This window comes from Piliocolobus tephrosceles, chromosome 12 (genome assembly GCF_002776525.5).
Source record: "Piliocolobus tephrosceles isolate RC106 chromosome 12, ASM277652v3, whole genome shotgun sequence".
In the NCBI taxonomy this organism is placed as follows: Eukaryota; Metazoa; Chordata; class Mammalia; order Primates; family Cercopithecidae; genus Piliocolobus; species Piliocolobus tephrosceles.
In genome coordinates this window covers 123,518,501-123,530,155 of record NC_045445.1, presented here as the reverse complement: position 1 = coordinate 123,530,155, position 11,655 = coordinate 123,518,501, and the positions used below count along the sequence as shown (strand labels likewise).

The window sequence follows — 11,655 nt, the reverse complement described above, 5'->3', positions numbered from 1 at the left end:
ATACAAATTTGTGGCAGGCATTATTTAATAAAAATGTTATACCTCTTTGGAAAGAGATAAAATGAGATGTATATGTTACAGCCATTGTACCATACACAAAAATTGAATGCCCTTTTTGTTTTTCATAACATTGAAGTTTTGGAGTTCACGTCAGGTGTTTTGTAGATTGTCCTACATTTTGAATACATCTGATTGTTTCTTCATGGTTAGATTCAGGTTAGACATTTTTTCCAAGAGGACGATATAGGCGAAGTTGTTGCTTTTTCATACGCATTTCATCAGGAGGCATATGAGGTCAGATGGCCATTTATTGGTAATGCTACTTTTGGTTATTTGTTTAAGATCGTGCATATATCTTTAAGTTGTTAATCACACAGCCACTGTATCCAGACTGTTGAGAAGCAAACTATCAGGCAAAACTCAGAGCGCGCAGCAGGAGGCAGTCGCTTTCTTAGGCTCTGGGGAAAACGATCCAACCACGCCCACTATCCTGCCCGCCCGCGCCTCCTTTCCGGGAGAATAGGCTCTGAGAACCAGAGCGCCCCTTCTCCCACGCGCCCAAACCTTTTCCTATCAGCATGCGTGCGCTTGCGCAGTTTCCAGGCAGCGCCTTTCCAGCGCCCGACCGCTTCTTTCTCCTGCTCTCCTCCGGCTTCCCCTCAGCTCTAGCTTTTCCCTAAGGGGTCATCACAGGGCGCCAAACGCGCGCCCGCGGGAAGGCCGGGGGCGGGGCGCGGCGCGGCGCGGCACGTCAGTGGCCTTCCGGGCGGAAGTCCGCAGCCTCCCGAGCCGCTGATTGGCTTTCACGCTGGCGCCTGTCTCGGCCCCCGCGCCAGTTTTGGGCTGGTTGGCGCGGAATCGGGAGATTGGGGACCATGGCGCCCGTGCACGGCGACGGCTGTGAGATAGGGGCGAGTGGTGAGTGACGACTCCGCGCGCGGGGCTCCAGGTTGGGACCGTGGCATGATTGCCGGTGGTGGGGGTTCTGAGGGAGTCTCTGCATTATTTTTTTCTAAGGGAGGTGCACACCCGGCTTGGTTTGGGCGCAGACCTTGGTCGTCCCGGGCGGGGGCCCTTCTGGCGTCGGACCAGGCTTCCTTTAGGCACGGTTTGCTCTTGGCACACCCGAGCCTGGAGGAATTTTTGTTTGGGAGGCTGTCTCACCTCTGCCACTGAGAGTCTCCACAGTCGATTGCGTTTCTATTTCTTTTGGTGAGTTGCACCCACGTGCTGAGTATAACTTTGTTGAGACTGGCCCCGTGGGGCACTGTCTTGGCCGAAAGTATTTCACTCCAATCACCGTAAGTATCCACTTGAGGGCTTGAACAGAACAGATCTGTGCCCCTTTTTGTAGGAACTTCCAGGAAAATTTTATACATTGTAACTAAGCGGGAAGAAAGCTCTAAGTGCTGTCATCGGGGAATAAAGCGTTTTGTATTTTTAGGTAATGGGTTTCTACTTTATGCATTAACAGTTTTTCTTTCAGATTCTTTGGAAAGTTCTTCAAGTGCTGCGTAGAAATCCTGTTCACAATCTAGTCATTTCTGGTGAAGTTTCAAAAAAAAAAATGGCATCAATTCAGGGCATTTCAAATCTCCTGTATATGACTCCGTTTGTCAGGGGTGTCTTTTATTTCCAAAAATGCAAATAGATTTGTCTGATTTTTGAACAGTGTTCAACTAAAGCGTGACTTCAGTAAACTTCTAACTGAAAATCAGATGCTTCACTTTGTTAGCTCAACCTTCATCTCTCCTGTCATTCAGATACATCAGCATTAATGAGAACTCGCTTCCTAATCAGCTTCCTTTGCATTCACCTAGTTGTGAGTCACAGATTTCAATTTGTTCTAGCCATTCGTTTTTTAAGACTATTTTGGAGAGTCGACCTTCCTGGATTACAGATGGGATGTAGGGTGTGAGTATGTGAACAGTCTTTGCAGCCCTGTATCAGTGATTTGCCACTAAGCCCTTTCTTCACCCTAAAAACTACGTCATCTGTGAACATCAGGAAATCACTTTGGTGAATACTGTGCAATCTTGAGACTCCTCTTAAGTCATGGTGTTGATTAAGTAGTTGCTGGGGACTTGTGACTGGAATTTTTCCTTTAGAGCAGACTGAAAGATTGTTACCTGAAAGACTACTGTAAGTTAGTGTCTGCTTTTGGGGAGGATAGCGGTACTCCAGATGGTAATTTTGAAACAAATATTTAAACCTTTGTAACTGGATTTTTTCATGCTTATTCTTTTTTTGCTAACTTACCTACGTGAAGCATTGGAGACACACTCCAAAAGAGAAAATGTAGGCTTTTTTTTTTTTTTCTTCAGTGTTAGAAGGCAGGGCACCTTGATAATGGCAGTGAAAAGTTGAAGGGTATATAACTGGCTGTTACTGTATATGAAAAAAAATCAGGGAATTTTTTTTTTTTTTTTTTTTTTGAGACTAAGTTTCCCTCTTGTTGCCCAGGCTGGAGTGCAGTGATGCGATCTCAGCTAGCTGCAACCTCTGCCTCCCGGGTTCAAGCAATTCTCCTGCCTCAGCCTCCCGAGTAGCTGGGATTACAGGTGTCCGCCACCACACTGGCTAAATTTTTTGTATTTTTAGTAGAAACAGGGTTTCACCATGTTGGCCAGGCTGGTCTCGAACTCCTGACCTCAGGTGATTCGCCCACCTTGGCCTCCCAAAGTGCTGGGATTACAGGCGTGAGCCACTGCGTCTGGCCAGGGAAAGTTTAATGATCAAAAAAGCAGGCACAGTGGTTCATTCATTGGTTCATTCAGCAAATATTTATCATATACCTACTAGGTATAAGCCTTCTTCATGAAGTACAGATGGTAAACATCATATGCAGAAAACGGCTTTGCTTTATTTTTGCCTTCTGAAGCTAGACCTTGGTACTCTTAGGTGTGGTGTGTGTGGGGTATGTGGATGTGTGTTTGACTTCACACAGAAACATTACATGAGCCGCTCCTATATTGCTAAGTGCAAAGTAAGATAGGCATCCTCATGTAATCCTTAACAGCTTTTGAAGCAGACATGATTATCCCCATTTCACATATGTGAACCCTGAGGCTCTGCATCAGTCAGAGCCCTTATTTGTAAGCTGCAGGAACCAACTCTAGCAGATTGGTTAGAATTTGTTAGAAGAATATCGTGTTCACAGAAACTCCAGGAGGACTAAGAAGCCAGTCTGGGAGCTATTTAGCCAGGAACAGTGAGTGAAATTGTGCCTCAAAAATGGGCTAATGAGGAGGTCACTGCCAACCACAACCAAGTACTTGATGCTATAGCTCGTACCTTAGGACATTGCTGACATTGTTGTCAGTTTTGTAATCCTCCTGCAGCTGTTGCTACTTGTAGAATCTTTTAAAACCCATGCCCCCTTCCTTGTGACACTAGCTTCTGATTTAATGTCTGAGCAGGTGTTCCTAATAGAGCCTATTTTATATGCCCATGCCCTAGGCTGCAAGGGTCCCTGGGAAAGAGCATCAACCTTTTCAGCTTCTGTAATAGGACATAGGCTCTACTGTCTCGTCAAGACTTATAAGGGATGGGGGCCGGATTTCACAGTTTCAGATGCTAGGCAGCTTAAAACAACAAGACACCTGTCTGCTGCTTAACTGGTTAACCGGTGTTCTCATGTCACCCAGTAAATGGCAGAGCTGGAATGTGCTGCTTCTCCCCAGTCTGGTTCTCCTACTCACTCTACACTCTCTTATCGAATTTACCTTGCACACTGACTTCTTTCGGTTTCTGAATACACTGTGCATTTTCATCCCTTTGTGATTTGGCTCATGCCTCTTCTTTTGCTTGTGCCACTTTTTACCTTGTTTTCTGATTGTGAAATTCGACTCCTTTTTCTAGGCCTGTATTGGAAACCTCTCCTGTGAAACCTTCCTTGATTTCTCAGGCAAAATTAACAGCTCTCCTTTGTATATTTCCTCAGTGCTGAGTTCTTACCTTTTCTATGGCACCATGTTTATATTGTGATGGTAATTTCAGGTACTTTGCTTTACTTGACTGGGGGCCTCTTTTGGACAGGCCTTCTGTCTGTGTTATTTGTAATTGTACCCTAAACCCGGTGTAGTGGAACATTGTTGCCTGTGGAGTAGTGGGGCGTTGCCTGTGTAGTGGAACATTGTTGCTTGTGTAGTGGAACATTGTTGCCTGTGGAGTAAGTGCATTTGAAGACCTACAGATGTCAGGCGTCAAGGGAGTCTTGAATACACTGAGGCCAGCTTTTCACTTTCAGGGGTCATGTTCAGTAATCTTCGAAGCCTTTTCATGTAGGCCTGTTCACGATTTTTGAAATCATTTGAGTGACATCCAAGTTTTTGTGACTGTCATCATTAAGTACCTTTATTCCTTAATTTTTACTTAATGTCTTTCTGAAAATGGATTTAAAAGTCAAATGTGGAAGTCACACAATAGAGTGAGATGTTATAAAGAGAGATTCCATTTCTAGAAAGCTAGAAAAAATAAGATCTCTAATTATGCTTCACCTTTAAGCTATAGTCTCCAGCAGTTTATTGCCAGCATTTGGTGCATGTTCTTTAAATTGTATCTTCTATTTCAGTCAAACATTTAGTTAAGCAGCTTAATGTTGTTATGAACATTCTAGTGGGGTTGGAGTTTTAGGCTGCCTCTTATCCATACTTCTCCTTTTCTTTGCCTGCTTCTTTTATAAATTAATTAACACCAAACACAATAAAATACTAAATTTCACAGACATAGATGGCAATCATGCTGAGCCTAAACTCATGGTTGACAGGCGGCACTGTTATGCTTGACTTAGTTATTCATCAGTGGGTATGTGAAAGTCTTTAATTCTGCGGATGGTTTTTTTTTTTTTTCTTTTTTTTGAGACAGAGTCTTGCTCTGTCACCCAGGCTGGAGTGCAGTGGTGCACCCTCGGCTCACTGCAACCTCCACCTCCTGGGTTTAAGGGATTCTCCTGCCTCACCCTCCTAAGTAGTTGGGATTACAGGTGCCTGCCACCACGCCCAGCTAATTTTTGTATTTTTAGTAGAGATGGGGTTTCACCATGTTGGTCAGGCTGGTCTCAAACTCCTGACCTCAGGTGATCCACCCACCTCAGCCTCCCAAAGTGCTGGGATTACAGGTGTGAGCCACTGCGCCCAGCTGAACTTTTTTCAGTATGTGTGTGTAATGATCAGTTTATGATGACCAGAGCATGAATAATTCAAAAGTTGAATGAATAAACACGGAAGTCCTCTGATATTTCAGTAATTTTTGACAAGCCATTTTAGTCCCTGTAGTTGTTTTAGTAGCATCCTGTGTCATAACCAACTGAAGCCTTGAAATAAGTGGTATATCAGTAATCCCTTCAGAGCCATCTTTTAAAAATTTCTCCAGTCCTCAATCTGTTCCTTCTTTGAATTTCTGGGTACTTTGTCTGAATCTCTTTTAAGGCATGTATTACCTCTAAATATTGTTTAGAGCCAGTTGCTACTTGTCTCCCGTGTTAGATAGTAAGTTTTGTGAGTACAGAGACCATGTCTTTTTTATCTTTTTTTGTTGTTGTTGTTGTTTTGTTTTTTGTTTTTTGAGATGGAGTTTCGCTCTTTTTGCCCAGGCTGGAGTGCAATGGTGTGATCTCAGCTCACTGCAAACGCTGCCTCCCAGGTTCAAGTGTTTCTCCTGCCTCAGCCTCCCGAGTAGCTGGGGTTACAGGCACGCACCACCATGCCCGGCTAATTTTGTATTTTTAGTAGAAACGGGGTTTCACCATGTTGGCCAGGCTGGTCTTGAACTCCTGACCTCAGGTGATCTGCCCACCTCAGCCTCCCAAAGTGCTGGGATTACAGGTGTGAGCCACCGCGCCCAGCCTGTCTTTGTGTCTCATAGGGCCTAGTACTTTGCAAAGAGTAGATGCTCCTTGAAGCCTTTTAGATTAATAGAATACAAAATGAATAGTGCTTCTATAACCCACTGGATTACTTCTGACTGGTCATTTCTAATGAAAAGGTGATAAATTAGCTAACAGCTGATCTCCCTTGTTTAGTGTCTCTGCAGGATATCAGTTGAACTGGGAATTTTCCTCTTTTTGGAGAAAAAAATAACAGTGGTTTTGTTTTAACAGGATCTTAGAGGAACTTTCTGGTGAGTCATGTATATTTGGATGTGTATGTTTGGCCATGAGCTTTGTGAATTATATACATTGTAAACATTATCTACTTGTTTATTACTAAAATAAACAAGTAGATAATGTTTACAATGTTGGCTAGAAACTTTTCCTTGGTGTTTGAGGGAAGATGGCTGACAATTTTGTAACACCTCTTATAAATTTTTTTTTTTGCCCCACTGTGTCAGATTCAGGGAGTTTTGTAGCTTCTCGAGCCCGGCGAGAAAAAAAGTCAAAGAAGGGGCACCAAGAAGCTCTAGAAAGACTGAAAAAGGCTAAAGCTGGTGAGAAGTATAAATATGAAGTAAGTAACCATTTTTCTTCTTTATTCCTCCTGTGCATCATCTAATTCATAGCCTGAAGGTAGTCTTATGTCACCTTTGCCCCAAATTAGAAATACTCATATATTTTAAACTTCTTGTAATGGGAATTTATTAGGGTTGAGCAAGCATGGGTATGAGGTAGATTTACAGATCATGGAGAATGCTCAACCCTTAAAGTTCCAGTAAGGTATTTTACAGATGATTTTAAAATTCCAAAATGAAAGTACATAGCCATATCTATATTTTTCCTTATTGAGCATGCCGTATCTATGGTAAGTCCCATTGGTTTTTTGTAGTCCTTTAGAGGTGCTTTTACTTACTCTTAAGGTATTGAGCAGTCTAAGTAAGTGCTACTTCTTGGAGAGAACTGTTCTTCCTAATCTCATTTGCAAGGGTAGTGGCAACGGAGACTTGGACCTTAACTTCTGCCGTGTTCTGCTTGTAAGATTGAATGTGATGCTCTTTTGGTTTTCCTCTACCCACTGTTTATGGCCTGCAGGTAAAAAATAGAGTGGCCACCATCTGCATAAATATTGTCTAGCGTCACCTTCAGGGCTCCCTGAGTATCCTAATTGCCTCATGGCCAGAAAGTGATTAACCAGTACTAGAAAATAACAACCGTAACTTTTTGAACTAACATATTATTCTAAGTGCATTTACCAATGTGTTTATTAATTTAATCTTTTCAATAACCAAATGAAATTGGATACTATGATTAATGACATTTTGCAGGTGAGCTATCCGAGGCACAGAAGGTTTAATGAGGTCACAGTGGCAGATCCTTTTTTGAACCCAGGCAGTCTGGCTCAGGATATGAATGTTTAACCAGTTAATCAAATAAGAGAATATTTGCCATTTGTCATCATTTGTTCAAGTTAAGTGAGGCAACCAGATCATAAAAGGTTGATAAAAGGATTTCAGTAAAGCAGGAATAAAGCTTTTTTTTTTTTTTTTTTTTTTGAGACACAGTCTCGCTCTGTTGCCCATGCTGGAGTGCAATAACATGATCTTGGTTCACTGCAACTTCCACCTCCCAGGTTCAAGCGATTCTCCTGCTTCAGCCTGCCAAGTAGCTGGGATTACAGGCGTCACCACCACGGGTGGCTAATTTTTGTATTTTTAGTAGAGACGGGGTTTCACCATGTTGGTCAGGCTGGTCTTGAACTCTTGACTTCAAATGATCCACCTGCCTCGGCCTCCCAAAGTGCTGGGATTACAGGCGTGAACCACCACACTGAGCCCAGGAATAAAACATTTTTAACGTAGGTACTTGTATAAAGGAGTTCCATGGGGCATTTCAGATGTTGGCACAATGTGGCTGATATCCCTTTAACACTGTAATGTTAATTGTATGGCTCTTAGAGTTCATGCTGAGCAGTAGTAATGTTGTTTTTAAAGATTGAGTCGAAATGACTTTTTACTCAAAATGATATTTAAAAATAGTTTTCTGGTATCTCCTTGATAATATAGTGAATCACTTAAATAAGAGACAGTCTGTCTTCAACCAACAAAAATAATCACGCCACTTCCCCTCCAACCCCGAAAAAGAAAGTTGGTCAGTATAGTAATATTAATTGGACTATTTTGCATCTGTGTTGTTAAAAACTTAATTTGGTAAGGCAGGTTGTTTCTATTACCAAATCAGTATTTGCCAGTGATTCCTATAGAGTAGGCTAAAAGGAGGTGAAAACTCAGCCAAATCCTGTAATTATTATAAGCCTTAGAGGTGTGGCAGAAATCCAGTCATCTCTGGCCGTCAGATTCTAAAAGCTCTGTCCAAGATTTTTCCTAGGGTATTAACTCTTCAGATGGAATTGTTTCTCCCATACTCCATTTCAGAAAGTAGAACTCTTTTTTTTTTTTTTTTTTTTTTTTTTTTTTGAGGTGGAGTTTTGCTCTTGTTGCCCAGGCTAGAGTGCGATGGCGGTATCTTGGCTCACTGCAACCTCCACTTCCCAGGTTCAAGCGATTCTCCTGCTTCAGCCTCCCAAGTAGCTGAGATTACAGGCACCTGCCGCCACGCTTGGCTAATTTTTGTATTTTTAGTACAGACCGGGTTTCACTATGTTGGTCAGGCTGGCCTGGAACTCCTGACTTCAGGTGATCTCCCTGCCTTGGCCTCCCAAAGTGCTGGGATTACAGGCGTGAGCCACCACACCCGGCTGAGGTAGAACTCTTGAGAGAATGGGAGAATTTTTTTTTAAATCTCGCTCTCTCACCCAGGCTGGAGTGCAGTGGCACGTTCTTGGCTCACTGCAACCTCCACCTCCCAGGCTCAAGCGATTCTCTTGTCTCAGCCTCCCGAGTAACTGGGATTGCAGGTGCCCACCACCATGTCCGGCTAATTTTTGTATTTTTAGTAGAGATGGGGTTTCACCACGTTGGCCAGGCTGGTCTCGAACTCCTGACCTCAAGTGATCTGCTCGCCTTGGCCTCCCAAAGTGCTGGGATTACAGGCATGAGCCACTGTGCCCAGCCTTTGGTCATTTTTAATAAGTATCTATGAGATTTTGCAAACCAGCCCACCAGAGTCTCATCTGCAAAGTCACTGGCCTGTCCCCATGGACAGCTGCAGCAGTGGTGTGTATCTTTCATTTGTTGCTTTAGCTGTGCAGAGGTTGTCTGATTTACTCATACCAGTAGCTCATGGTGTTCTGATCCTCTTGCAGTCAGGCAGCCAATGTGATTGGAGGACCTGCCACTCTCTGGACTTGCCTTTCAAATAGCTCGGCATTTAAGTCCTTGTGCGGTTTCAAGATCTGAGAACGGTGGGGTGTCAGTGGTAATACAAACAGGGTCACTCAAAAGCTATTTCTGGTTTGCCTGTAGAATATACAGTATGTTTGTTTTGCTAATTTTTGGAGACGGATGGATGAGGGAGATTTTCCTTTTGAATTATATTTGTTTGGTTGAACAAGCATGAAAATTATCGTCTATTCGCAGAGTGTACATTAGCTAGTGTAGAGGGAAGTGGCATGCCTTACAGGTTTGCTAAGTGTAGGAGAAACTAGTCTAGAAATTACAAGTGAATAATCCCCAAAGCAGCTAATGAAGAATTGGCTATAATTCAGTTTGTTTTTTATGAAATAGATGAGTAATTGATGGTGTGACAAGTGTATTATGCTAATGGAATCATTTAATATCTTATGTTAACACCCACCTAAAAGGAATACTAAGTTAATTGATGTCTATTTAAGGAAAACCCTGTAGTGGTTCGTGTTGAATGTCAGAACTCACGATTTGGTTGCAGCTACTCCTTCAGGCTGCCATTCCAGTTTCAATTTGACAATTTTTTCATCAGAATTGTTTAACACTTTCACTCTATTTGGAGCTTTTTTCCTGAAACTTGTATAATGGTAGGTCGAGGACTTCACAGGTGTTTATGAAGAAGTTGATGAAGAACAGTATTCGAAGCTGGTTCAGGCCCGCCAGGATGATGACTGGATTGTGGATGATGGTAGGTGGGGCGGGGGTGGGGGCGGGGATGTTGCTTCCTAAGCACTGTGTTAATTGCTTCTTGTAGATTTGCACTCATGTAGTGGAGTTGCTGCTTTGCCTGGGCAAATGTAAGGCACTGTTAGGATTTTACCTTTGGTTTGGATTTTCCTTTAATTATTTGAGGATGAGGAAGCAGAACAGCAGGACGTTTATTTGGGGATATTTTGGAGAATCTAGGCACATACCTCAGGATGTAGTATAAACCCTCCAGGTAATGGCCGTGTAAGAACTGGGAGGAGCCCTTGTCTGTGGGGCCCATGCACAGCGCTTGGAATTAAGAAATGCAGGTTCAGGATCCATCGTTCCTACTTTCCAATTCTATGACCTTGGACAAATCACTTAATCTCTTTGCACCTCAGATTCTTCATCTATAACATGGGGATAAGAAAACTACCTTCTCCCAGAGTTGTGAGGCATATATGAGGTTCTAGGTATGAAAATTAACTTGGTCAGCAGAAAGCACCATACAAAGTCTTGTCCTAATGTCCTGTGCCCCTTCTGAAAGCTCATTGGTTCTCACTGGTAGGGTCTGACTTCATGGCCATGTGAATGCTGACCACAGGGAGCATGTAGATTGTGCCTGTGACTATTTATGTTTCTACTTCTGTAATTGGATTCAGCTATATTGCCAGTTTTCCCTTGTAGACTAGGATATCTCTCTCTGGACTTGTGGTAATCTTGATTCTTTTTATTCTTCTGGTAGAGTAAAACTGCTGTAAAGCATCCTATTGTGGCAGACTTTGATCCTATGGGCCAAATCGTTTCCTGAGGTCACCTAGCTAGGTATAATATATATCATTTGGTTTTGACTCCACACCTGCTGTGTGGATGCCGTGCATTGTCTGACACCTGTGTGAACAGAATTCTGCTGCACTTAAAAATAGCACAGGCCAGGAAAACATCTGAGCAGGTATAAAAGGTTTTTTTGGTCATGGCTAAAATATTATTAGCCACTTTTAGAAATTTGATCCCAGTATTAAATTTTGTCCCTGCAGATGGTATTGGTTATGTGGAAGATGGCCGAGAGATTTTTGATGATGACCTTGAAGATGATGCCCTTGATGCTGGTGAGAAAGGTACCTACCTTTTGTTTTCCACGGTGTTGTTTTGAGATTTAAAGAATTCTCTAAAATTAGAGATGACTTGATACTCTGATAGTTTACGTTTGAGAGAAGGACCTAACTACCATTGTTATTAGGTATAGAATATGTTCTAATATGAAGAGAAGTATGGTTATGTGGAAAATTAAAGATAAAAAGCAGTAACAACACCAGGAAATGAAGTTTCATGTCTCTATTATACAAGTAGTGTGATCTTTACTTGTTTTAAAGTTTTCAATCCTATGGTCATTTAAAACTTGCTGATTTTGAGGGCTGCAACAGTAATTGATCTCTTTTAATTCCTACTGAAGTGACGTACTTAGAATTTTAGCTCTTTGCCAGTTGTATAGCACAATAACAAGGTTTAGAACTAGAGTAATCAGCTTGCTTTGTCTAATTGAAATTTAAAATAATATGGATGAATGTGTTAGATTGTCTTAGCTGTACAATCATTGGCAATTTTTTTTGAGTAAACAAGCCTGATTTAGTTCCTGTAAAATGAAAATACTGAAAATTCTCTTCAGTATTTTTTTTTTTTTTGTTTAGTTTGTTAATTAGTCTTCTACTACCAAGTGGTAGATTGGGGTCAGCA

General features: G+C 42.1%; 1 protein-coding gene across 3 annotated transcripts in view; it reads left to right on the top strand.

Moving 5' to 3' along the window:
- The first annotated feature begins 802 nt into the window (after positions 1 to 802).
- POLA1 (DNA polymerase alpha 1, catalytic subunit) overlaps positions 803 to 11,655 on the top strand; it is a 324,710-nt gene continuing 313,857 nt past the window's right edge. For all 3 annotated transcript variants that reach the window (XM_023202598.1, XM_023202600.1, XM_023202599.1), the window contains exons 1-4: positions 803 to 918; positions 6,331 to 6,446; positions 9,826 to 9,922; positions 10,959 to 11,039. In XM_023202598.1, coding sequence (XP_023058366.1) covers positions 876 to 918; positions 6,331 to 6,446; positions 9,826 to 9,922; positions 10,959 to 11,039 — 337 coding nt within the window. In that variant the 5' untranslated portion in view covers positions 803 to 875. The remainder of the gene's footprint in view (positions 919 to 6,330; positions 6,447 to 9,825; positions 9,923 to 10,958; positions 11,040 to 11,655) is intronic.